The sequence below is a fragment of the Ictidomys tridecemlineatus genome, chromosome 5 (genome assembly GCF_052094955.1).
Source record: "Ictidomys tridecemlineatus isolate mIctTri1 chromosome 5, mIctTri1.hap1, whole genome shotgun sequence".
Taxonomy (NCBI): Eukaryota; Metazoa; Chordata; class Mammalia; order Rodentia; family Sciuridae; genus Ictidomys; species Ictidomys tridecemlineatus.
The window spans coordinates 110,170,032-110,197,636 of NC_135481.1; the positions used below are offsets into that span (position 1 = coordinate 110,170,032).

The 27,605-nt window shown below is 46.1% G+C and overlaps 2 protein-coding genes across 6 annotated transcripts in view; one reads left to right on the top strand and one right to left on the bottom strand.

Annotated features, from left to right (window-relative positions):
- The window catches only part of Foxn3 (forkhead box N3), a 384,532-nt gene that overhangs the window by 202,418 nt on the left and 154,509 nt on the right, over positions 1–27,605 (bottom strand). For 3 of the 5 annotated variants that reach the window (XM_078050695.1, XM_078050694.1, XM_078050691.1), the window contains exon 3: positions 10,909–11,465. In XM_078050695.1, coding sequence (XP_077906821.1) covers positions 10,909–11,451 — 543 coding nt within the window. In that variant the 5' untranslated portion in view covers positions 11,452–11,465. Of the gene's footprint in view, positions 1–10,908; positions 11,466–15,370; positions 15,511–26,961; positions 26,982–27,605 lie in introns of those variants that run through there. The other 2 variants (XM_078050693.1, XM_078050692.1) reach the window with 2 other exon arrangements.
- Positions 13,753–19,250, top strand: LOC144377656 (uncharacterized). Its single transcript, XM_078049057.1, has 3 exons — positions 13,753–13,762; positions 14,722–14,923; positions 15,117–19,250. The coding sequence occupies exons 1-3, from the start codon at positions 13,753–13,755 to the stop codon at positions 16,189–16,191; spliced, it is 1,287 nt and encodes a 428-aa protein (XP_077905183.1). The 3' UTR covers positions 16,192–19,250.

Consider the following 27,605-nt stretch of genomic DNA (forward strand, 5'->3'; position numbering starts at 1 on the left):
CTCTCCAGCCAGGGACCAGATGGCAGGGAAATGGCAGAAGTCATGGGGTAGGGGCTCTGCTAAGTGGGATGTTCGCTGGAGTGCATCTCTCTCACCCCATCAGAGATGCAACGGCCCTGAACACGTCCTGAAGTTGCATCCTCATTACGAAAAGCGAAGAAGTAAAACACAGGTTTGACTTCACCTTGTTTCTGAAGGAGAGGCAATCCTGAAATCCTCTTTAGTTTCCACACCTATGTGCTAATGTGTCCCAGATTTATACCTCTGCCCCAACTTCTCTATTAAGCTTAAAACTCATATATCAAACTTTCTACCTGAAGGCTTCACTTAGATGTTGTTTAAAAAAAAAAAAAAAAAAAAAAACTCAAATTTAACAAGGTAGGAAGAGAATTTTTGCTGTAATTCCTACCTCACCTCCCTCCCAACCCAAATTTGTCCATACATCTTCATCTGCAACCTGATTCTGGATCAAGCCAGCATATGTGATTTCTCACCTGCATCAGTGGAATGAGCCTAAAAAAGGCTACTCCTTCAACACATCTCAGCTGGGCGTGGTGGTGCACATCTGTGATCCCAAGTACGTAGGAGGTTGAGGCAGAAGGATTGCAAGTTCAAGGCCAGCCTCAGCAATTTAACGAGGCCCTAAGCAACTCAGTTAAGACCCTGTCTCAAAATAAAAAGGGCTAGGGATGTAGATCAGTGGTAAAGTATCCCTGGGCTCAATCTCCAGTGCCAGGAATAAAAAAAAAAAAAAAAAAAAAAACCACACATTAAAATGACTGAGTCATGGCACATAAGGCATGTGTGAGGCCCAGGGTTCAATCTCCAGCACCTCAAATAATAATTCAATTTAATTAATTAATTAATTAATTAATTGACAAGGGCTGAGTCTATATTTTTACTTTGCAAACTATTCTACCAGGCCTCAGAAGCACAGCAGTAAATGCCAGCTCTTACTTTATAGGATCGCATCTATGAAAGATTCAAAGAACCTGGTGTGCAGCAAAGCATCCCAGAAGGACTCGGGTGACTCCCTGCCCCAGCTCCATGACAGGTTGCTGGGGCTCTGACTCTCAGATTTCTTTCCCTCCACTAGAGCTCTGATGGGAGTCAGCGTCCACAGGACTTGGCTTTTCCTTCCAAACACAAAGTACATGCAAATGTTCTGCTAGCTGGGTGTTTTCTGTCTAATGGCATTAGCTAAGTCACTTATCAGTCTGGTCCCCAGAGGAGGACAGTCACGGCCTTCCAGAAGGCACTTCACAGAGCTCCAGTAAATGGAAGAAAACACTAAACCCGACCTCTTGGGTCCCAGAGGACATCCCACACCCCCGTGACAGCAAAGGAAGGGAAGGAAGGGGACCCAGAGAGCCATTCCCCAGAGAAGCAGTACCATCCTCTGCTGGTATCCACTGCCTCCTGCTGAGTTCACAGTGAAGGTACTCAAGCAAGCACGCACACACTCAAAATCAAAGACCTCATTCTGTTCTTAGAACTGTCTGTAATCTTACATAGCAAACCATCAAGTTATTATGAAAAGAATAACTTTAGACACTACTCTCTCTTCAACCACATATTGCCTTGCTTTTCTTCTTATCACACTTGGCACAGACTACATCTTCACCTCTATCAAGCTAATGCTTTTGAAGATATTAAATGCAATTTAACCAAAATATCTTGAAGCAAAATGCTGGTTAACTGGGATATTTAGGAAATGGGTCAGCATCTCGGCTTTACTTAAGTTACTAGGGCAATTTACAGTTTTCCACTTGGCATCCTCACTCTTAACAAGTTCTCCGTCCTTATTTACCTAACTTTTCAAACACCACCTCTTCCTGCCTTGTTTCTGACACTGTTCCACCACATTACTGGGCCCACCAACCCTGGACTTGTAAGCATCTAGACCTTGGTGGCAGAATATCCCATGCTTAGCCAGGTGTGGTGGCACACATGACTCAGGAGGCTAAAGCAACAAGATCACAAGTTCGAGGCCAGCCTGGGCAATTTAACAAGACCTGTCTCAAAATAAAAAGGGCTGGGAATGTATGTAGCTCAGTGATTCCATATCCCTGAGTTCAATCCCCAGGACTAAAGGAAAAAAAAAACAAAACCCATGTTTACTTAATAACAAAACCAACTTTTAATTGGGGGTTGCAATGAATCCAGAGATGACTACATTTCCCAGCCTTCCTCATTGCTAAAAGAGATCATATGATCTGGTTCTAGCCAATGAAATAAAAGCAGAGTGTTGGGTTTCTGGGAAAGCCTCTTAACACTGCTATATGGGGAGGACCCCCACCTTGGTCTTTCCCTGCCTACCCCTTTCTGCTTTCTAAAATGAGAACATGCTAGTAGATGCCCTCTTGGGCCAAGAAAAGACTTTAGAATGGAAACCAGCAATACACCAAAAATGGTAGAGCAAAAAGACGACAGACGGGATTCTGCTCAGTTCCTCACTTCTAGCTTGTTTAAAACGCAATCCTTTGGATTTTCTAAGACAAAACAGTCAAGCCTCATCCTAACTAATCCGTTCTTGGAAGTCTCATTCCCACACCAAAACAATGCTCTGTGCACAATTTACTCCAACATTTCTACTTCTATCAGAAATACTCAAAACTTACACATAAAGGTGCCTTCGGTCCTACATAAAGTCCAATACCAAGTGGGGGGAAAACCAAAAATTCTTGCCCACCATGTTTTATCTCATCTTCAAATGCCTCTCCCTGGAGAGGAAAAGGCCCCCCTGCTCACATCAGATGACACTGGCTACTCACTGCTTAGGCACACATCTGGTACTTACAGTAATTTACCATTTATTCTTTTTTATTTTTGGTCCTGGGGATTGAGCCCAGGTATGCTTGATGACTGAGCCACATCCCCAGCCCTTTTTTGTATTTATTTAGAGACAGGGTCTCTCTGAGTTGCTGAGGCTGGCTTTGAACTCGTGATCCTCCTGTCTCAACCCTCACCCCACCCCACCCCCAGCATCTGGGATTATGCCTGGCCTACCATTTATTCTTTTTTTAATTTTCTATTATGTTTTCTGTTTCTTTGGAATGAGAGCTACTAAAGTAAGAACAGAATTTCACTTTTTACTTTAACTTCAACATCCCCAAATAATTCCACTGAAAAATCAAATACTCAGAGGACCCCTGAAGTCCCCAAAATGGCATCTACCAAGATACCAAGGGCCTATTAACATGAAGGCATTGCAAAGAACAACTTGAATAAAGGCCGCAGTGTAAAAACGCAGTCCAGGGTAAAGTAGCAAATAGGGCCAAGGGCTCCATCCTTACAGGGCTAATTAGAAGTATTCACTGAGAGAAGCAGCAAATAAGTTAAAAGTGACAAAACCAAAACCTGTTAAAAAAAGACCTGCCTAGCAAACAAGATGGCATCAACATAAACACTCCATTAGCCTTTAAAATATCCATATTCATCTTCTGTTTCAAACGGGTGGTAGACTTCTCCATGAAATGTGAAACTTTCACCTTCTTGCCAAGGCTTAAGAGCGTTAAGATGACCTAGGGCTCAGAAAGGGAGTGGATTAAGGGCTGGGGTGTGGCTCAGGGGTACAGAGCCTGTATAGGATATGCAGGGCCTGGGTTCCTTCCCCAGCACTTCAAGGACAAAGAAAAAGAGTATGGATTAATTCAAATGCTCATGATTTGTGAATAAAGCAAAACCTATGATCTCCTGTTTGAAAAATAGGAGGTCAGTGTGCCAGCTTCCTATATTATTTACGGCAGCGATTACCCCGCAGTTAAAGTGGTTTCAAAGGGAAATCCCAATGCCTCTTCAGCTCAACTGGGAAGGTTGGGAAAACAATCTGTTGGTTGGATCTGCAGGCAGCCACTGACGAAGAGGCGTCTGGTAGACCTACTTAGATGCCACAAATCTCTGCCAAAGAGAACACACCAGTCCTCAATAGCTGAGGGGGACAGACACATGCACTAATGGGGCATTGGGTTCCAGACGCCTTGAATAGACCTTTATCAGGTTCACCAACATTTTCCTAGGAAGTCACTGCAGAAAAGTAATGAGAGACGGGAAACATAATACAAGGGGGACAGAGCACTGACATAAGGGATTTTGCTGGAGACATTCTGCGAGCTAGGAGGAGACTGGATATAACTTGCTGGGTGGGGGGGCTTTACAGGCAGCAGGTACAATCCTATTTTGTATCCTTTTAGCACTTATTATATTAGGGGCTTCAAAAAGCTTGTTGAATGAATAAATGTGCAGAAAAGCAATAATCAGTAGGAAAGAGCAGGACAACAGAAATGTGTCCCCCACCAAGAAATCCGATGCCTGGAGGGATCAGGAAGGAGCAGGGTCTAGGAGGAGCCAATAGGCACGATGGGCCAGGAACACAGACAAGGGAGGGGCAATGGCTTCTTGGGATCACAGAGGAAGTGGCCAGGAAGTGGCCACCTATTCCAAGGTAGGTGACATAGGGGCTCTATTTATTTCAGGCCCTGCAGAGATGCTGTCAAAGACTCAACCTTCTGAGGTGACACAGTGGACACAGATTACAGAAAGCAGCCCATCCACTGAGCACGGGGCACTACAGGTGAACAAGAGGCACCTATCTTCTGGCACTGCAGCCTCTGACACTGTGCAAGGAACTGGGCTGTCACTGACCCCAGGACCACAGAAGCATCTTCTACACCTCATCACATCTTTGCATAATCTCAATTCACTCATCAGGGACAGACTGTACTTTCTTTCAAAGAGAACTTTTTATCAAAATAATAATAAGTTTCTTCTTTCTAAAAATGTCTGCCAATTTAGACAAGTATGTGGACCAGTGTCACAGGAAACACACTCTGGATTCCAAGAGGCAATCAGAGGCCAATGTGCATATGTGGGTACAGACACCAGGTGCTACCTCATTTTCAAACCTGCCTTTGAGGGCAGGAGATGTGGCTCAGTTGGTAGAGTGCTTGCCGTGCATGTACAAGAACCTGGGTTCAATCCCCCAGCACCACCAAAAAAAAATACCTTCCTTTGAATACTGGGTGTGACAGAGCATGCACATAATCCCAACAACTCCAGAGGCTAAGTAAGACAGGAAGATTCCAAGTTCAAAGCCAAGCTGTGCAATTTAGAGAATTTGTCTCAGACTATAAAACAAGGGTTCAATGAGCACCCAGTACAGGTGGGAAAAAGAACTTCGTCCACCAGGAAGAAGAGATGGTAACTGCTGCAGGGATCCTGCAAGTCACAGGACCTATTAAGAAAGTAGCCAGGGTGCAGTGGTGCACGCCTGTAATCCCAGGGGCTGGGACAGAGTCTGAAAACCAGAAGCCCAGAAGGCAACCACGTGCTCTGTTAAGGCAAGACCTGTGCACTTATTGACAAAGACAGAATTTGGCCCCATCTTAATAGTGTGGGACTATTCTCTGTGCTTATTATATCTCCTCTATTTATTCTCTATATTTCTTGTCTATCCTGCACCTCCAGAGTTAATTTAGCATCTACTTGAGTTATTTTACTCCCCTACAGCCAGATTCATAGCACACGAGGAGAAGTACATAGAGATCACCTACAATGACCACTAAACAGAGAAGGTATACTCCAGCACCAAGGTTAAGATTATGCCCTATGCAACTGAAAGGAATTAGGAACTCCTATTCTGCCACTTACCAGCTGTGTGACCTCCAGAAAGTCACTGAACCACTCAGAGCATAACCCCTCATCTACTGTAGGAAGGAAACCAACAGGACCTATTCACAGGGCATAATGAGGAAACAATGGGATGCTGCATGTGGAAAGCACAGAGCAAATGTTCCATATGGGCCCACCACTGTCCAGAATACCAGTGGTCAGTCAGAGGCCCTATTAAGAAAGTAGTCAGGGTGCAGAGGTGCACACCTGTAATCCCAGCAACTAAGGAGGCTGAGGCTGCCAACCTGGGCGACTTAGCAAGACCCTGTCTCAAAATTTTAAAAGGGCTGACATGTAGCTCAGCTCAGAAGTAGAATGCTTTTGCCTAATAGGTATGAGTCCTGGGTTCAATCCCAATTACCCGCCCTAAAAAAATGTAAAAATCTAAACTAAGCAAACAAAATCTTGGAATCCTCTCCCTACCAAAAAAAAAAAAAAAAAAATGCAATATGCAATGCCTCGTGATATTGTTGACAATGATTCCAGTGGTCAGTCACCACAGCCTCTGACACCTAGACACCCAGGTTAAACCCCTGAGCAACTATCAACTCCTCTACTTCTACAGATGAGGAAACTGAGGCCCCAAGACAGCCAGATAACTCCAGCACCAAAACTAGAACCCGGAATTCCAGTTCAGCCCTCTTTCAGCCAAGTCGCCTATGTTTATAAGCTAAAAATGTATTCAAAAGGCATACTGGTGCACATCTGTAACCCTAGCAGCTCGGGAAGCTGAGGCAGGAGAACTGCAAGTTCAAAGCCTGAGCAACTGTGAAGCAGTAAGCAACTCAGTGAGACCCTGTCTCTAAATAAAATACAAAATAGGGCTGGGGACGTGGCTCAGTGGTCAAGTGCCCCTGAATTCAATCCCCGGTACCAAAAAAAAAAAAAAAAAAACATCTTCAAAGCACTTGTCCCTACGTATGATAAATACACTTTTGTGCGGTATTTCCTTTACAAAACTTCTGGTGACAATAATGTTTTTGTTAATGCAGCAGGAGGGGAAGAAAAAAAAAACACAGAAACAGAAACACACAAACCTGAGCCATTATAATTCAGTGTAAAAAAATAACTGTATTTTATTTCTCATTTATAAGTAGCCTAAGAGGTTGGTACCTTCCAGTCCTAAGACCTATATTTAGAAAGCAGAAAACATAATCCCACACTTTAAAACGGCCTTGATTGATTTCAGCGAAGCATATCAACAGGTGACACCATAAGATGAGAGGCAGACGTGGAACTTTACAGAGTCAAGAGCGGCTGACCTCACGTGAACCCAGGGCTTGACCTCGGCCTCCCTGGAGCAGGGCAAGCAGGCTTCAGGACAGACATGACACCATCTGTACATGACGTTCTCGGGGACGAGGGACCCAGAAGTCAGAATGTGATCCAGACTTCAGGGAGGGGTGGAGAAGCCAGTTAAATGAAATCACGAGGCCAAGTAATGGATGTCTTTAACAAGGGCACGGAAAGGGGAGCAGGGGACAGCGGTGCTGGCCACTAAAAACCTTAAGGGAACATCACAACCAAGTGCAACTCATAAACCGAGTCTGGACCCTAATTTAACAAACATTTTGTAAATAATCAGGGATATCTGAATATGGGCCTAGTATTGGGTGACATCAGAGAACTGGTAATTCTGCTCTGGGGACATAGGCAATGTGACTGTCTAAGAAATTATCAATTATTCATACACATACTGAAATATGCTGGAAAAAAATGACATGAGATCTAGAATTTGCTTCAAAATATTTCAGCAGCAGCAGCAACAAAGAATGAATGAAGCAAGGCAGGTCCTCATTAACTGTTGAATCTGGATGTGGGTCACCGGGGTGATGGGTGCAGAGTCCCAGTATTCCCTACTTCTGTGTATGTTTGGAAATGTCCATGATTTAAAAAGTAAAAATAAAAGTCTTATGTTTTGAAGTCTTTTAAGAGATTTAAAAAAATGAAAGCAAAACTTTCCTTTTTCTTTGATTTATTCATGAGAAAATGTTCTTGGTGAAACCTGAGCCCTGAAGAGAACCCAGAAGGACCCTGGTTCAGGGATTCTCAAACCTGGCTACACATCAGAAACGCCCACGAAACTTATCTCTACTACCAATTTCCCACAGCCTACCTCCAACTCAAACTCTCCATTTATCTCTGAGCAATGATCATTGTTTTTAAACACCACCAGAAATTCTGATGCAATCTAGTTAGTACCTTCCTACTCCAACAGCCCAGTCAAACAGTTGTTCAGCAGGGTACGTGTTCAGGAACAAGATCACACAGGATTCCTCATTCTCACTGCTAGGCCAAGCTTAACCAAGTTCTCCACTTTAAGAAAAAAAGTGAACCAGGTGCGGTGCCACACACCTGTAATCCCAGCAGCTTGGGAGGCAGAAGCAGGAGGATCGCAAGTTCAAAGCCAGCCTCAGCAACAGTTGAGGCACTAAGCAACTCAGTGAGACCCTGTCTCTAAATAAAATTCAAAATAGGGCTAGGGATGGGGCCCAGTAGTTCAGTTGAGTGTCTCTAACTTTAATCTCCAGTACCAAAAAAAAAAAAAAAAAAAAGTGAATGGCCAACTTGGTACAACTAACTTGCAAGGCACTGATGTTCATCTTCCTCTAATGTATTTCTCACCAACGTCTGAATGTATTTGTGTTGAGGTAGAAATTTACAGGAGGAGGGAGCCACCATCAAGTAAAAATTCCCTGGGAAAAAAACAACAAGTGTTCCTGTACAGCCCAATGGGCTCTCCCTGGGCAAACAATCAGGGGAATGCCTTTCCTTTTATTCAGCTAGCCCAGGGAAAAAACACAAGTGAACGGCCCGGGGCCAGTGCCCTGGAAGTACCTGGCTACACCGTAGCATACCTGGGTTACCTAAGTAAACCTGGCAGTTGTGCCTCTCATCAGCCACCGGCTGGCCCCAGGGTAACCCCAGAAAAGAGGAGAGAGGAAAAACACAACTCTAGCCTTGTTCTCACAGCATCACTAAGGCTGGGAACAAACTCCCAACCACAAAACTGACTGGCACTGATCAGAAACATGTCCATGCAGGTCAGCATGGGTAGGAAGCCAGCACTCAACATTTCACAAGATTAGCAATCTCAGATCCTTAAAACCACGCCCTTTCAACAAACCCTATGTGCATTTATCCAGATTGACACCCATCACCCCCAGAAAACAAGACTCCCAGAATCCAGTGCGGGCGGGGTGGGTGGAGGTGGGGGTAGGTGGGAGTTACTCCAGGTGAGCTGTAACACACACCACCCAACACCAGCTTGCAGCTCCCAGGGCTCCAGGATGAATAATCCTCACAGTCTGGTAGCTCACTTTGGAGTTGGTGTTTAACATTTCAGACTGCGCATTTGCTGAGTTACCTTTATGTGCACCCGCATTATGGCAAAATGCTGTAACTTGCAGAATCGTGTACACCAAGCTAAAAGCCCTGTCCACTGCTTTATCAGGGACAGAGGCTTTGAGGTCCTGGTGGGCACTTCCTTCTCAACAGTCTAGCTCTGGAATTGCCTGCTCAGACCTTCCCCTTTTTTGCCATAAGGACCCACCAATAAGAAGCCTTTAGTTTCACAGGCTGGATCTTTACAGGGGAGAGATAAGTCTCCTAAGTTTCTAGAATAACTTCAAACACTCAAAAGAGCGGAGTCCAGAGGCCAGTCTCCAAATGGCCAATCTGAAAAATGGAGGGAAGGCTTGGTAAGCCCACACCTGTAATCCCAGCCACTCAGGAGGCTGAGGCAGGAGGATTGCAAGCCCAAGGCCAGTCTGGGCAACTTAGCAAGACTCTATCTCAAAAACTAACAAGTACTGAGGAAACAGCTCGGTGGTACAGTGTACCTGGGTTCAATTCCCAGTTCCAAGAAGAAAAAAAAAAAGAAAGGGAAGGAGGAAGTAGATAATGGAGGACAAGTGCGGGCTTCTCGGACTCGGGACTTCTCCTTCATTTAAACTGGCACAGAGGTTGTTACAGCTACATAAAAATAAGGACCTAAGGAAGGAGAGCCCCGAAGACCAACGTTCACATCTGCACACTCCATCCCATCAGAGTCAGACTCCGTGGCGACCACATCCTTCCTCTCCCCGACACCACCACTCCACCCCGCGTCCCCATCCCCACCTCATGTACACTCTGGGGGAACAGACACACTTGCCCAGCCAGAGCCAGCACAACCCTGGCTGTCCCACCTCCTTATGCATAGTCTCCTTCCACGTCAATGACAAAGAATCAAGCGGAATGTTCTCAGGCTCCAGATTCTCCTTGAAACAAAACCATGTTTCTGGAGAGAAAGACATGGAAGGACCCCAACCCCGCACAGCCGCAGGCCCCACACTTGAACACGTATGAACAGCAGGACACCAGGGCTGGAAAGCACAGTGACATGAAACTGCGGACGGAACTTTTTCTGGCAATTTATTTTAACTGCGGCAACACGGCTTTCCAGAACGCCAGGTTAGATCAGGTTTTGTTTCTCCACTGGGTGGATCCTATCTCTGGCGCCACCTATTATGTTCCTTACCAGAAAAGTAAAGCAACTTATTAAAATCGTCTTCTCTTAGCCAACCACGAAGCCCAAGCTAAGAATTTAAAGTCAAAATTCAACTGTTTTAACAGTCCTTCTGTAATGGGACCCTTACCCTGAGCCAATTTTGCCCAGGGAGTTTCAAAGTTGCCAAACTCCAGATTTCATAAACGTCCTCTGGCAACTCAGGTCCCTGATTTGTCTTGGAGTATATAAGTACCTTCAAGTACCCTCCCAAGGTCTCTTGATGTCCATTTATTCCAGAATCCTGGGGAGGTGGTCTTTTTGAATATTCAGGAAAAAAAAATAATTTTTCTCTACATCTTGGTGGCAACAGGAGGCCAATGTCCTCCAGACAGAAACCTCATGGTCAGTGGGTGCACTTGGAATACAGATCTTTGTTTGAACTCTAGTGACCCATCCACATGAAGGGGCGATACTGAGAACCACTTGGTTCTGTGAACCACGGCTGGGTATGAGAAAGGCCATCAGTGGGAACTTCTTGACAGCATGAAGACGAAAAAGAGCACATAACTCATAAGGTTAAGGAAACAGAAGTCTTCGCAACTACCTAAATGAGCCAAAGTAAACCACAAACAAACAAACAAAAACAGGCATTTATAAACCCCTACACTTCAATGTAGTAGATACGAGCTGCTTTTTGGTGGACAAAAAAATAGGTCATAAACGGGTTCCAGACACATGAGGCTTACCTGACTCCTCTCTTTGTCCACTTTCTTAAAACACTTATTCAATGACAAATTATGTCTCACTGAGTTTTTCCACCCAGTAGGTGCATTCGCAAAATACGGAAAATGTTCCAAGATCCAGTTGTAGATATCCTTCACTGGCAGGCGCTTGGTTGGAGAGTCCTCGATGGCCATAAATATGAGGCAGCTAAAGGAGTAGGGGGGCTTGCAGTTGGGGTTCTGCCTGGCATCATAGGGCATGTCAGAGTGGGCTGGGGAGGGAGGGGTGTCGTCGTCCAGGTCCTGGACGGGGCTGACACTCCTGAGGACCGACTCCCCAAAGCTCTTCAGCAAGTTCTTGCTCTCATGCAGCCAGTTCAGGTTGGTCAGCTCTTCATCTTCCATGGTCCCCTCTTCTAATCTGATGTCAGGCAGAGAAAAGTCGAGGTCATCGTCTTCCTGAAGGGCCTTGGAGAAACCACTGCCCCGGTAACACTGACTCAGTCCACTGGACACACTAATTCCTGAGCTTTCTGGCTTCTTACTGGCAGGCATGACTGGACCCATTTACGTGAAGGCTCCTGGGAGAGAGAACGCAAAGACAGAGGCGTTGGTCAAACTCAAAAACACAAAGGCAGAGGAGGCCCTAATTCTCCCACTCCCTCAGCCCACGCCAGCCTCCTCTCTGGGTCCGGCTCCATAGGGACACCACCTCATGACTCCCACACTGAGCCACACAAACCCACAAACCCACCACACAGAGATACGCTAGTAAGAAACATCAGTCCACCTTTTCAACAGCAGGGTGATCTGATACCCCTTAACCCAACCGAAAACATTGACACCATCTTTAAGGTGCAAATAAATCACAAAAAGGATAAGAAATTCACCATCACCCTTAGACCTTCAAAGGCTCTTGCCATGTCCTGGGGGAAATCAATTATTACCTGGTATCCTGCTTTCTCCAAAATACTCAAAAGTATAATATAGAAAATTCTTTGGAGTTTCATGATTAACTACAAAATAAGTACAAAGGAAAAAGGCTTTGTGCAATCAGTCTGTTTATTTTTCTAAAAAAAAAAAGGAAAACACTTATAGCATTTATTTTTATTTGTATTTATTTTATTATGTTTTTGAGATGGGATCTTACTATTATGCCCAGGCTAACCAGAGCATAGCTGGGATAACAGGTGTGCGGCCACTGCTCCCAGCTAAAATGAAAAAAAAATAAATAAATATGAATTTAAGGCCAATTGTTCAAGATTAAGTTCAGCCATTTCTATATAAAGATCATTACAAGGGCCTTAGAATTAAAACTGTGGCCCCAGGGACCATTGATTTGGTTCTTTTAACCAATTCCTTCCCCCCAAAAGTCATGATCAAAAATTGCAAACTTTTCAAAGCCAGCCTCAGGAATTTTGCAAGGCCCTAAGCAACTTAATGAGACCCTGTCTCAAAATAAAACATAAAAAGGGCTAGGGGCAGGGGCTGGGGTGGGGGCTCAGTGGTTCAGAGCTTGCCTAGCATGTGTGCGGCACTGGGTTCAATTCTTAGCACCCCATATAAAAAGATAAAATAAAGGTCCATTGACAACTAAAAAATATGGGGGGGGGGCAGGTAAGAGGTATGGCTCAGTGGTTAAGCACCCCTGGGCTTAATCCCTATTAGAAGGAAAAAAAAAAAAACTGCAAACTTAATAACATTTGGCAAGTTGGAAGAGGATGGCAAGGATTTTGTGGATTTGAACTTAAGTATGAAGCACATTAAATTTTATTAGGACACCACACCCAGAATGCAAAAGCAAATGATTTCAAATAAGTGGGAATGAAAGATAAGCCATTACCTAAAATTGGAACTGGTTGGGGGTGGGGGGGAAGTCGAGAAAGAGCAACTGGCAGCTTCAAGGCAGGAAGACAAATTCAACAAAAATTGTTACAGTATTCTATTCCCTCCCCATTTTAATCAGTGACCCAGAACAAGGAGTAAAATAATATCTGATGAGAAAAACAAATAAAGAGGTGGCAAATCACAAACAGAACAACCACTACAGATAAAAAGTACATTCAACCCTCCAGCACTCCACCTAAGCTAGAACAGCAAATGTAACAAAAAGTCTTCCAGCCTCCCTTTGTACTGCGCAAACAATGTGCTTAGTTTATTAAGAAAAGTGTTTTAATTTTTTTTCCTCGAGTAAAAAGATCAAACAATTTACCTAGAAAAAAATGAATGAACACATCAAAAGCAGAGACAAAATCATTCTAAGCCTCTAAATGTCCATTCCCACCACCTCTGAAATAACTGCCGCTTCAGCACGGCAAGCTCTAGCTTGGGCTTCTAGAAAGGGAGAGAGATGTGGGCAGCAAACCACCAGCCAAGGACGCCAGTGAACTGCACCACTTTCCCTCTTCCCTGAGGTAGACAACCTGCTGGACAGGTGGGAGGGGCAGCTCTCTGGAACTGCTGCCGGATGCTCATCTCTAAGGAGAGAAAACTCCAACCTGGCATCACCACCCAACCCAGGCAGGACAGACCAGATGCCTTGGGTTCCTCCACTGGAGCATTTCTTTCTGTCAAACCAGGGACCTACTCTGAGTTCTCCATGACACATGCTAAAGAAAAATAAAAAAGCTAGTACCTCTAAGTCCGGGATATGACAGATTTCTGTCAGTTATTGCTCTTAACTTATTTATGAACCAATCAAAGCCAGGCTTGTCTCAAAAGTTTCCTCAGTCCCCATCAGAAACCGTCCTGGTTTCCAGTATACCCACAGAGCACACACAAAGGAGATCTACCCCAGCCACTGAAGTCAACTTTAGCTCCAAATGAAAGTTTTATGTCTCCTGAGCTTCCAAACAGGAAAATTATATCATGGCTGACAGTAAAGTAATTTAATTGCACTGTTGCTATGACAACACGCTGCTCTCTTTCTTTTTAATTTGCTTATTTGTCAGTAGCTTCCCAAAGGAACTAACACGCTATTCTCCATGTTTTCTTTTGTTTTAAACAAACACTGCAAGCAATGTGGTTATATTAGAAAAAAAAATGGCACTGTCGGAGGAAAAAAAAAAGAGGGTTTGGGGGTTCATACCCCGCGATCATTTGTCTGCTTTGTGCTCCCTGCAGACTCTCTGTTAACTGCATCCCAATAAATCTCTCATTTTATAGAGTAACAGTATGGATGGCTGCTGATCACTAGTTCGTGTTAAAAAAAAAAAAAAGAAAAAACCCAGTTCCCAGAAACCACAGCTGAGGAGTTTTCCATTATTATACGCTACATAATCGCCAAATCTTTTTTTCCTCCTATTTTGTGGAGGGAGGAGGGAGTCTGGATCATGTGAGCCCACAGTTAAGCAAACATTTCTAATCTGCTGCCAATAAGGTTGCTCACCAGATTCGCAAAGAGTTTTCACTAGTGACCTCCTTACAACTTTTTAGGCTTGTTATTGGTTACATTCCCTCTACTACACACACCCACACCCACACCCACACACACACACTTTTTGTATTTTGTTTCCTTTTTTACTTATTTATTTTTTTTTTTTTAAAAGAAGAGAATGCAGCTGAAAATCTGAGTTTCTTGCCTGGTATCAGAACGTCTCCAAAGAACTGACGAAGACGTTATGGCCCAGCTCTGAACAGATGTTCCATGTGAACTTTAAAAAGTTGAGAAATTCTTCCCGAGTGAAGCTGGGCAGTCTGGAGTTTGGGGGGCCCGGGGAACCCCCCCACCCCGCCGCCCTGCGCGCGCACGCACGCACGCGCTCCACTCAGGTCTACTGTACTTGTCAAAAACATTTCAAGGGGACCAGCGGAAGCGACCATTGGCTGCTTCCTGAGTCAATCAGCGGCGTTGCCAGGCAACGGGGAAACTGCTCAGCTCCGCGCACCCAGGGCAATTGGGAGCTCGCATACCTTCACTGCCGGTCAGATGTCATAAACCTTTTATTGGCTGCACCGTGGCGAACCTTAAAAACAAATCAATAAAAGCCCGCCGACCCCCAACTTATCCGGAACCCAAGACGGGTTTCAAGGAGACGGGGTGAGGAGGGGTCGGGCCTCGGGGGTCTCGGGAGACGTTCGCGGCGGGTGCCGATCTTGCACAGTTTGGGGGGAGGGAATCTTTGTTAGGAGCCTGTTTCTCATCTTGGGGTCTCTGCTGGATCGGCACCCCTTCCCAGACCCGGGGCCGCGGGAATCGGGTCCCCCGCAGACAATACCAACTCTGCCTCCAGGGTCTTTTCGGCAACCGAGGCACCGGGAACCGGCCCGCACGTCGGGGCAGGAAACTCTTCGGCCCGGGCAACTTCCCCGCTCCGGGGCTCTGATCTCCCCGCCTGGCCAGGCCCCCCACCCGGCCCTCACCCAAGAGCTGCGAAGTCCCTCGTCTTCCGAGAGCGGCGAGGTAGTCTCCAGGGCCGCCTCGGACAAGTCCCCCGCCCGAGTCCCCCAGCTCTCGGGCGCCGGCGGGAGCGAGCCGCAAACTCACCTGGCCGGAGCGGGGCACGGGGGCGCGGGGGCGCCGCTGCCCTTCAGCGGAGCCGACAAACTTTCGCGGGCGCCCAGCGGGCATCGCTTGGTGGCCCCGCTAAGGACGCGCGGGCGCGGCGCGGCGAGCCCGGGGCGGCGGGCGGCGGGGGGCGGCCGCGGGCGCGGGCGGCAGGGGCGCGGGGGTCGCGGCGCGGCATGGGACCTGCGGCGTCCGCCTGGCGCGCCGCGCGTCCTCCCGCCGGCCCCGCCGCTCTCCCCGCCCCGTCCCGCCTCCCGCTCGCCTCCGCCGCGGCGCGTCGGGCCGGGGCGCGCCGAGCGGCGAGAAATTGTTTCCACTGCAAACAAAAAAAGGCGACACATGACCAGGCAGGAGGAGGGGAAGCGCGGGGAGGGAGGAGAGCCGAGGGGAGGGACGGAGCGGAGGGGGCGGAGGGAGCCGGAGAGAGGGAAAACGTGGGCCGGGCCGCCGGCGGCCTGGGGCGCTGGGCGCGGACCCACCGGGGCGGCCCCTCGCGTCCCCCGGCGCCTTGGCCTGTCCTGGGCCCCGCGCCCCACAGCGCCACAAGCGCAGTCCGGGCCTCGGCCCGGCTGGGCTGCACGGACTCATCTTCTGCCTCACCGCTGGACGGAGCAGGTCGGCGTGGGCTCGGCGACCAGGGGCAGCTGCGGCCGTGGACAGCAGGACAGGTGGGGCGGGCGGCGCGTGGCCTCTCCCCTCCCCTGGCTCGGGCCGCACGGGCGGGCCGGCGCTGCACAGCTGGCAACGTGTCGCCGGAACGCTCCTACCCCATCCGCATGCCTTACAAGGCTCGAAAGTAAAAATAAAAAGAATTATGATGAGAGCGAGGCTTGTGATGGTGAGGAGATTCCACTTCTCTCAACTACTGCGTCTTGGCAGAGCTCCCAGGGCCGCCCGAATCTTCCTCCAGCATGCACCCCATGCCCCCGGAAGAAAGGCATCCTAGCTCCAGCCCAGGTGGCCAAGTATCTGCCAAGGAAGGGAGGGTGGCCATTACAGACCAAGAGGCGGGCCCTAAAGGCCATGCCAGTGGGGCCTCTCTAGTGGGTTGAACTCAAGCCCCTGCTGACTTGTAGGCCTGGAGCGAAAACAAGTCACGTCTTCATTGTGAGCTCCCTAGAACCGGACCGACAATTTGCAAGCCACCCAGCAAACTGCGCAGTCACTTCTCCAAGTCTCCAGAGAATGGCCACCCACTGTTAAGGCCACATCAACCAGCTGCCTTTGGAGAGGATGAAAGCAGAGAGTCCAACAGGACACCCTGCTGGTGACATAAATAAAAATATGATTGCACATCACTCCCAGGTAGCTAAACTGGTAGGTTCCTCTACAGAGAATCAACACTGGGCACTTCTCCTGCCACCCCCACCTGACTGAGCTCACCTGAGCCGGTGGACGGCCATTGTGAGCTATTGGAAAACTACAGAGAAACCAGCCTTGGGAAACCCCTCTACAGGCAGTACCAACGTAGCCAAAATGAGGAGGGAAGAGGAGTGGAGGGAAATACCAGGAGATTTCTGAAAAGTTTGTTTCAAAATATAAGGAAACCCCATCAGAGAGCCACCCTAAAACAAACCTTCAAGATCATGGGTGGCGAGTCCATACCAAAAGCATGCCTTTCAGACTCACCCAGACCTCTTTACTTCCCAGCACTCTGGAGACCATTCAGACAGAGGTGGAGGCTCAGGGTGGCCCGAGGTCATCCAGCCCCACCCTTTTTATCACTGAGCACATGAGGTGACCAACCCAGAGTCACCAAGTAAAGGTTGGGGGTGGGGGAAAGACAAATTAGGTCATCGCTGAAGTCTCAGACCAGAGATTGTAAGGGTGGGAACTGGCAACCAAAGCAGAGACAAGACAAAGTCAATCTCAGTGGCTCTGGATACTACAGGTCCCACTCTTCTATCTGCATGTCACTTGAGTGTACTTAATCACCAACAGAGGATCATCAGAGCTGACTTTATGAACCTTTGTCCAAGCCTCTTTGAGCAGAGACTTTTGTCCCAGCTCCTTGCTGGCCTTCCATCCCCCCTTTCAATCCCCAGCTCCTAAACTTCCCAACCCACCAGCACACTCACACTACCCCTGGAAAGACTAGCTAGAAACAGAGCTACAAGAGACTGATGATTTTCACTCCAGTCCTTCCTGAGTTCAAAAAGAGGTGATGTGAGCACAAAATACGTCATTCTTAAAACTCTGTACAAGCTCTTAGCTTCTAGAATCTGAACCAGTCATCCCAGGTGACACAAATTTTAACATATGTAGCAAGCTTGGGCCCTAAGAAGCCATGGCAGAGGGTGGAGAAGGGTGAGGTGAGCGCCTTCAAGAGCTTGCCTTTCTTTCCCTCTGTGGGTTTTTGGTTTCTTGCATTCGCTAACATATTTCTTAATTTCCCTCTCCCATTACAGATGTTGCAAGAGATGTAAAAGATGTCACTCTGAAAAGAAAGTGGTAAGGGCTGGAGTTCTAGCTCAGTGGTGGAGCACTCGCCGAGCACATGCAAGGCACTGGGTTCGATCCTCAGGACCACATAAAACTATGTGTGTCCAACTATAACTAAAAAATATATTTTAAAAAAGAAAGAAAGTGGTGAGCCAGCCCTGCCTGACATGCAAGGAACACATATCTCCTGGTCTCTCTGTCTGAAACAGGGGGGCCAGACCTTTGCTGCAAGCCACAGTGGACTTTAGAGTAAACTCTGGGATATACTTCCTGCCATAGGGTGCAGGGGCCAGATTTATTCAGGAACTGCCTCATTCTCAATTCTCCTTATGAACATTCAAAAATACCCTTATGTATCCTAGCCCACCCCCGAGAAGTGTCAACCAAGTGGAACCATTTGAAACCACTATTTCACAAGCACATTTGACAGTAGGATCCTGTGGGTGCCCTGGAACTCACTTTGGGAAATACTTATTTCCTGATTGGGATTCGATGGAACATTCTGTAGTCCCTTCTGGCCACGGGCTGGAGAGCACATACATACGTATTTGGGAAGTCAGAGGCCTGAATGATAGCTCATTCAACTCCAATCCTTATGGGGCTCAGTTCTTCCTTCATGATTTATTTATGGGATGGTTAAGAGGCAGGAACAACTAAGTGGATAAGCAATGATCAAATTCTGTGGATGGGAGGACTCAAGAGACTTGCAAGAATGGGGAAAACTCAGGCAGGTCTGGAAAGAGGGGCTACTTGTCCGGAATCCTTCAAACAAACTCTAAAGGATACATAAACCAGAGGCAGTGGTGCCTACCTGTAATCCCTGCAACTCAAGGGACTAAAGGAGGAGAATCACAAGTTCAAGTCCAGCCTCAACAACTTATTGAGACCCTGTGTCAAAGTTAAAAATAAAAAGAGCTGGCCGATGCGGCTCTGTGATAGATCACCCCTGGGTTCAATTTCTAGTACTGGAAAAAAAACAGGCAGGGGGTTACATGAGAGGAAGCCCAGAGCAGGCAGCAGATCTGGCTGTGTGGAACTGGCAACCATCAGGAAATTTTTCTCTCCATCTCTTTCCCTCTGAAACCATGTCTTTCCTCTTTCCTTCCTATATATTGCTCCACTCTTCTCCCTGCAGGTGGGCTTCCTTGCTGATAGCCACATGTGGACACCAGTGCTAAGTCTTGGAGCCTTCTGACTTTTAGCACCCACCATCTCTAGAGGACCTCAGGTTTTCCAGTACATCATTTAAATTCTCGGGGAAATAATCTGATTGGTCTAGCCTGAGTCAGGTGATTCTGCCTTCTCCTAACAGCTAAGACAAGGGGTATGGTGGGGCATCCGATACAACAGGCCTGGGAAAGGAAGGGGAGATGACTTTGAACAGATATCTAATAAAGATGGCATTTGATCTATGGAACTGCAGAATGACTGTTCTTTTATTAATATTTATTTATTTATGTATTTTTTTTAGTTTTAGGTGGGCACATTATTTTGTTTTTATGTGGTGCTGAGGATTGTCACAACCCCAGTCCCAGAATGACTGGTTCTAGACATAAGCTTCTCAACTGGAGATGCCCATCAAAACTACCCAGGAAGCCACACCTCCGAGGTCCAATCTCCTAGGATAGGACCCAGGCATGAGCACTTTGAGAAAGTACTACAAGATGATCCTGCTTATAAACTGCTATTCCGGGTAGAAGAAATGGATGACAGATTTATCAAATATGACTTAGCTATTAGAAGATGCCATCATTCACTGTTTACCAATTACGTGACTTTGCACTGAGGGCCAGAGATTCGGGGTCTTTGTCCCTATGGAGCACACAGATTTTTGGTAAGTGTGCAAGCATCCTACCACAAAACCCCTGGAATTACCAGCATTGAGAAGTTCCCAGGCACTAAGATTGCAGAGTGAAGGAGCTTGCTGGATATTTTTCGGCCCAGAAGTTATAGTATGAGAAATAGAATTCAAAAGATGAATGGGAATGGTGGATCCAAGGGGAGAGCAAAAGAGAAAATGGAGGAGCAAAAGCTGACAGAAGAACTCAGAAATGACTGCAGTGATCCATGCAAAAGGGAAAGACGGGGCTAAGGGTGGAGCTCGGTGGTAGATCACGTGCTTAGTGTGCTGGAGGCTCTGGGTTTGATATCCTGCCACCAAATCAAAGGGAAGGAGGACTGTTTTTTTATTTTTAAATGTATTTTTAGAAAATCCGGGGAGAAAATGGTATATAGGTAGTCCCCTTCCTCTGACAGCTATAGGTAATTTTTTTTTCTTTGTACTTCTTTATACTTTCCAAATTTTCTGCAATGAATGCTCATCACCTTTTATAATGTTCTAGTGGTAAGGTGGCCTTTCTATCAGAGCAGTGCTTCCCACACTTGACTGTACATCAGAATCTCCTAGAGGGATGATTCAAATACCACTCCCTGGCCCCCACCCCCAGAATTTCTGGTTCAGAAGGTCTAGGCTGGGGCTTGAGAATTTGCATCTCTAAAAAGCTCTCAAGGGCTGCTGAGGGTCTGGGAAGTACACTTTGAAATCCCCTGAATTCTAGAAAAAAAAAAAATGGGTAAGACTGGAAAAAATGAATGCATGAGAGTCTTCAAAGGAAGAACCAAGAGGATCTGTCAAATGATTGAATATGAGAAGAAAGGAAGAGATTAAAGTCAAAGATAACTCTTTTATCATGGGTTGACCAAGAGTCTCTTTGAGATAATGTATGAGAATGCCATTTGTCACGCTTCAAAAAGACCCTCATTTCTTTTCCTTCTGTGGAGGAGAGACGGACCTGGAACCTCTCAGGGAGCTGGAAGGGTTGGCCATCAAGTTTCTAGCTGGTCATCCTCTCTGGGAGGATGTTTTCTTTTGGTGTTTCTTGGTGTTTACCAAGATTCTTAAGGGTGAGGTCTGGGAACAGTCTTCTTAGAATTTCTCCAGTAGGAAGAAGAGCCCCAAGGCTGGCTCCAGGAGGGGATAAGGGGTGGGGAGTGAGGGACAGTAGAGCTGAACAGGTGGAGTGAAGCTCAGGAACTCAGGGGCCCCAGTCAGACCTGGGCTTGTCTGGTCACCTGCTGGAGGCAAAAAGGAAATATAGAACCTGTCAGCTCCTCTGACCATAAACAAAAGTGTGAGCAGATGATCCGAAATCCAGACTTAATCAACTCATTTAGTCAACAAGTATTTATTAAGCATCTAGTGACTCTATGACCAGTACTGATGGAAGAGAGTTAGAAGGAACCAGGAGAAATACCGTGTGACATAAGCCATCAGCATGGAGACAGGCAAGCAGGTATGAAGCAATCACTGAGAAATCAGCCTCTACCTTAGAGCTAAGCCTGTCCAAGGAAGGGGGCGTGACCCGTGTCCTTGGAAAAACCCACAGAGCAACTCCTAGGCACATTCCCACCCTGCTAAGTTGTTTATCTGCAAATAACAGGAGAGATCTGCTGCACCAGGTGTCCCTGACTCAGTCAGGCTAGGTGGGGATCCATAGCAACCTCCTAGCAGCCACCAATCAGCATGAGACAGGGAAATACCTGGGATGCCAGATGACCCTCCCAGTAGTTTATGGTGGTTGATAACGTGTTGGGAAACTATATAGTTCAGCACAATCACCCCTTTTGGCTTAAACCAATCAGTTCAAACGAATCCCCCTCTTTTTTTTTTTTTAAATATCTTTTTTTTTAAAGAGAGAGTGAGAGAGGAGAGAGAGAGATAGAGAGAGAATTTTTAATATTTATTTTTTAGTTCTCGGCGGACACAACATCTTTGTTGGTATGTGGTGCTGAGGATCGAACCCGGGCCGCACGCATGCCAGGCGAGCGCGCTACCGCTTGAGCCACATCCCCAGCCCCCGAATCCCCCTCTTGTAGTAACCAATCATCCCCTACCCAACTTGTTCCCGCCAGCAAATGTGCTAATCATGTTTTAGAGTTGTTATTTGATTTTTTGGTGTGTGATGATTTGCTAAGAGATGCTATGATGTATGTGAAGTCCCTGCCTTACCCCAAAGAATATATAAAACTGCTGCAAACCCTGGGCTCGGGGCCTCTCAGTGTTACCAGTTGCTGTGTGCATGGGAGGACCGAGTTAGCTCGCAATAAACACCTCTTTGCTGCTTACATGTATCTTGGTCTCTGGTGGTATTTTGGGGGTCCCAAATTCGAGCATAACACCACAAAGAAAGAAACACATACCATGCCTAATACCAAGAGCAGAGGTGCTGTGGCCTAGCAGGGAGATACTGGCTAGGTTTATGCTCAGACTTACCTCTTCCTAGCTAGACAGCCTTAGTCAAGATCCTTAATTTCTTTCTCTTTACCTAATTTCTGTACCTTAAAAAAAAAAAATGGGGATGGAGAAGATAACAATACCCACCTGTATTGGTGAACTTTTTATCAGTATAACAAAATGCCCGAGATGATTAACTTATAAAAAAGATGAGGTTTATTTGGGGCTTAAAGTTTTGGAGGTTCAAGTGCAGGATCAGGAGGCCCTGATGCTATGGGTTCATGGAGAGACAGCACATCATGGTGGGAGCATGTGGTGGAGCAAAACCCCTCTTCTCACAGCCAAGAAGCAAAAGAGAAAGTGAAGGGACCAGAGGGCCACAGTCCCCATCAGGGGCACATGCCTGGGGACCTCAAGACCTCTCACTAGGTACTTACTACCTTTAAAGCTCTCAGCACCTCCCAACAGCACCACCCCACAGACGGAGCCTTAATCCATAGGCCTTGGGGGGACATTCTGTGTCCAAACTGTACCAACATTTCATAGAGTTGCGCTGAAGATGAATTAATATTTGTAAGGAATATAAAATGGTGCTCTGGTACACTAATTAGTAGACTAATTTGGGCAAGTAAATAAATAAAAAGGAAAACACTGACACATTTGCATAACAATGTAGAATATGTGTGTAGTATCCGGGATCATAAGTAAAGTAAAAGACAAAAAGAGTAAATATTTGCTAGAAAAGAAAATGGGTTGGTACTTTTCATTCATAACTCTTACAACTTAATAAGAAAATGAAATTATCACCTTAATAAGCAGAAGAGCAAATTCACAAAAAGAGACACAAAAATGGAAATAGGCCCATGGAAAGATGTTCAACTTCAGTAAAAAAAAAAAAAAAAAAAAAAAATCAAAGAAATGCAAATTAAAGCAATTGTGTATCTCCTCTCATCTATCAGATTGGCCCAGACTTAAAAGGAATTGCCATGCCAATGTGGGCACTAGTGGCACCAGATAGGTGGCTTGATGAGACTCTACACACGGGCAGGCTGACAAAATGGATTAAAATTGAAATGAACCTGCTCATTGATCCTCAATTGCCCACTTGTAGGAATTTATCCTGGAGCAACACCATAACTGGGCAGTTAGCTTTCCCACCAGACTGCCTACCCCAGGAAGGAATCCGCTCCTGAAGCCCATTTCATTCTGCATTGTGCACCTAGCATTAATGCTAGGGCCCCCTCGGCACAGAAGACAATAAAGATGTATGGAATAAATGAACAGAAGGGTGCAACAGTGTATTTAGGAAGGTGTTTGCTGGGGCATTGTATAAAATCCTGAAAATTCAGATACTGCCCAGGTGAGAGGTTAGAGGCCTGTTATTACATTATGTGGCCGTGTTCCCTGGCTTCCCGTGTATCTGCATTGTTCAGGGTTTTTTAGTAAAGCTTTCCCTTTCTGAAATCGTTTTCTCAATCTCATAGACTCGGTGTATGAACCAATTTGCAAATAGTTCATAAACTAAGAGTTTGGGGACCAGCGTGGCAACAAATGCCCGGAACCTCAAGCGACTTGAAGGTTGAACCCAGAAGCTGAGGCAGGAGGATAGCAAGTTCAAGGCCAGCAACTTAGTGAGACTCTGTCTCAAAATAAAAAGAAAAAGAGCTGGGGATGTGGCTCAGTGGTAGAGCACCCCTGGACTCAATCCCCAGTACCACGCACATGCACTCGCACACACACATACATAATCAACTGGGAAGTGAACGTCAAACACACTGTAAGTGGCATGCGAGGCAAGGCCCCTGCCCTGCACTTGCCTTCTGCTCACTACATGCGGCCAGGTGGTAATAAAAAATATCTACCGCTTCCCCAAGAAAGTGTACCCCTCTCAAGCCTGTATCTACTAACTCTACAGATCAAAGAGGAGTAGCCTCATCCAACCCTTCCCCCTGCGGTGTCTGTAGGAATCTGGCCTGTTTTCCTCTCTCCCTCCAGTGAGCCTGCCAAGTACCTTGGTCTCGTGGGTTTCGGCAGCTAAGTCTGCCCCAGTCACCCATGCCAAGAAGCGACTTCTCTCACTTTGCTTTTTTAGAGGGATGTGAAAGAAAAAACAATCCATCTTTCCACGAGTCTTTTTCAAAGAAAGCAAAAGCTCCAAATTGGATAAACTCTCTGGGAAACAGTACACAGATAAAAATACTATCAACATATTTCCCTGCTGTACCAAGTTCCCTTTTGGAGATTAGCAACTCAACTTATTACAACAGTCAAACCCGAAGTCTCCACTCAGTTAGATGGTAAAGTTCACGCGAGTTTTAGGTTTTGAAACCCCATCACTTCTCAAAATAGGGTCTCTTGTGTATTTATTTATTTGTTTGTTTATTTATTTATTTATTTTCCCTGGGGATGGTACCCAGGGACTTGGACCTACTCTTGCATGTGTTCTACTGCTGAGCTGCACCCGCAACCTTCCCTGTGTCTTTAATATTGAGATTCAGGTACAAGCAAAATGTGCCCATAAATTATGAAGCATGGAGTGCATGCTCAGTCGCCTAAGGGTGGGGGCTGGAAAGGAAGTAGCCAAATGGATTGCTAACTCTGTCTGTGGGTGCATCCAACAGCACCTCATTTCTCTGTACTCAAAGCCATGTGACTCTGACTGGTTTCAACGATTTGGCCCCCAAACAACCAGGCGTCCTTTTTAAGTTGGCATTTCTTCCAAAGAGGAATATTGAACATCTTTTCTACATGCCTCACACAGCACTAGGCCAGCTGTCTAACAATATGGATCCCGGAAAGGGGTGCTGCCCACGTTGGTGACGGCAACCATTAGTGCCTGTTGCTCATAGAAAATGTCAGAGGAACCTCAAAACAAAGGCCCAGAGACTGGGCTGAAGGATCCTTGGAGAACATCAGTGTGTCCACAGAGGTTACCCACAGACCAAGACGAGCAGGTCAAGGTGTCCTGGACTTCCTGAGGGGGCCCATTCCCAGGGAGTGAGCGTCAGAGCTCTCTGGAAGCTGCCCCAGGCCAGCTTCAGGTTCAAAGGGAGGGACAGACCTTGGAACATCATCTCCAAAGGAACCCCACCTGTAACTGGTGCACCTAGGCTAGTCTTCCACAGACAGCAGCCTTCCAGCCAAAGACACGGGGAGGAGGAGGCCAAGGCAATAGCTCACTTTCTTGTTGAGGTCTGTGCTGGGTAGATGAAGAGAAGGGGGTGAATCGACAGCTATTCCCAATGATCTTGGACCTCCATGTTGGCTGGGATCTTGAAAGACCGAAAAGCCTTCCCCCACCCCGTTTTTGCAGGGCTTCAACCCAGAGCCTCACACACATTAGGCAAGAGCTCCACCACCCCTGAACTACACCTCCAGCCCCTTGAAAGTGCTTCTTGTCCATACCTTTGTAGGAACAACATGCTTTTCCTGTGGCCTGGGGAATCTAACCCAGCAGACTTGCTATAGACTCTGTTTCTTCCCCCACATCCTCTTGACAGTCAGAATCAAAACAATTCAAACTTAACTCTGAAACATCCTTCTCCTCAAACTCCCATGACATCCCCTGCCTCCAACACCCACCACCTGTGACAACCTGGTTCCCCAACTGCTTGAGGATAGCCAGCTTGATTTTTGCTTTTGAGTAACTTGAATCATCAAACGGAGCACAAAAGAAATAACCACACTAGTTTGCTGGAGAAAGCTCACTTCATCCTCTTTATTCTCTCTGGCAGACGCAACCCAGTGATTCTTCTGCCCAAGCCTCTCATTTAAACTTGGGGTGCAAAGAGGCAACTGAAATGTGAGGGTTCCTGGCCCACAGCACAGGCTAAGAAAGGAAAGGCTTCCACGAAATACAAAAGCCAGCGCAGACCTGAAGGGGAACAGCCAACTGCCAAACTGTCATTTTGCTCCTCGGCTGAACAGAAGGCTGGAGTAATGACAACCACAAAACTCATTTAAAGTCTGAAAAGGTGACTAATGAGCTCATTCATGCTGGCTATAAATTATTCACTACAACACTGATCCCACTCCAGACAAACAGTAAAGTAAACTTTAAACACAGACAAGGCCGGCCCTGCGAAGTACAGCAAGTTTTGTCTGTAAAACTTCTCACAATGAAAGGGATACTTGTCTCTCCCTTGTCTATTGTCACAGTATTCTTCTGTTTACTTTTTTTTTTCTACTGCCTTTAATCAAATTTAAGCAGACACAGCTGTTACACATTTATTTCTCTGTTGAGTTTTTTTTCCCCCATTAGTTATTACCAGCAATCATGATGCTCTAAAAATAGCAGCAAATTATATTCTCTAGAAATTGAAGGCTGACCTTAAAATGAAGCCCAGGTCTTCAGAAAGAATATTCATAGGCACATGTTGGATAAGTGACAGCCGCACACAAAGGCGAAACAAAAGTGCAGAGCATTTTTCACTCTTTGAGAGGTTTTTAATTTGCTTCCAAATTTCCTTTGGTTCTAGTGGAAACAGGTTGCTTCAAAACGGCATGATACAAAACCTGCTTCCAACGGGCATGCCCTGGTTAATATTTTCATGAAAACATATGCTTTTAAATGAATAAAAGAAGAAATGTCTCAATCAGACTTTTTCAGCACAGAGAAACTCAGTGGCAGGCTTGTTGAAAACTCACCACGTTGCTACACATTACTTTCAGTTTCCTGTGTAATATTAAATAATTTTAGCTCTTCTGTTTTTATAAATGGGGCCATTTGCTACTACTGTTGCTTCTGAAAGCATTACAGCCATGGCTGAGCAGCCAAATATTTCAAATCTTTTTTTTTTTTAATCTTATTATTTTCAAGACATCATAGAGTTAATAGTTGCAAATATATTTATTAGATTTTTAAAAAAAAAATAGTCTCCAAATAAGTACTTACATTAACACTTGGTCAGATCGCTGAACATTATTTTTAAACTGCTTTGAATACTTTGAAAAAGAGCCACACAAAAGCCACAGAAAACAGTCATATTCAAATACCACCAGATGGAGGTTCCAACTAATCAAAAGTGAAAGCAGAAAAGTTTGGAGCTGAATGTGCCCTGCACACACCTCGAGATGACACGGGAGGGGGGTTGGGGATGAATGCTCCTGCGCCAGGGCTCCTGCTCAAGATATGAGAAATAATACTTGGGTGGTAAATTCAGCCCGAGCCTTGACTTCACCCTGAGCCTGAGCCAAAGTGTCTCCATTTAAGGAAAACCTTTCACATTGTTTTTGCAGTTTCTTGCACATGAACTAAAGGTTTATCCAGCCATTTCTGTTGCCTGAAATGCAAAGCAAAAAAAAAAAAAAAGAAGAAGAAGAAGAAGAAGAAGGAGTCCTGCAATATTTATAGCAAAGCACTTTGCCACCCCCTGACAGCAATCTGGATGGTCTCCACATGTTTAGCATTGTGGGGTTTTTCTTTTTCTTTCTTTCTTTTTTTTTTTTTAAATCCATGTTTCTGGAGTTAATAAGAAGCAATTCTTTGGGGCCTCTGCAAGAGTTGTTTTGGGTTCTCTTGCAGTTGTTTTTGGTTCT

What these genes read in the sequence shown, in the direction of transcription:
- LOC144377656 (XM_078049057.1), top strand. An exon ending in ACGGGTTTCAAGGAGACGGG is followed by an intron (nt 14,924 to 15,116) that starts GTGAGGAGGGGT and finishes CTCTGCCTCCAG; the next exon opens with GGTCTTTTCGGCAACCGAGG.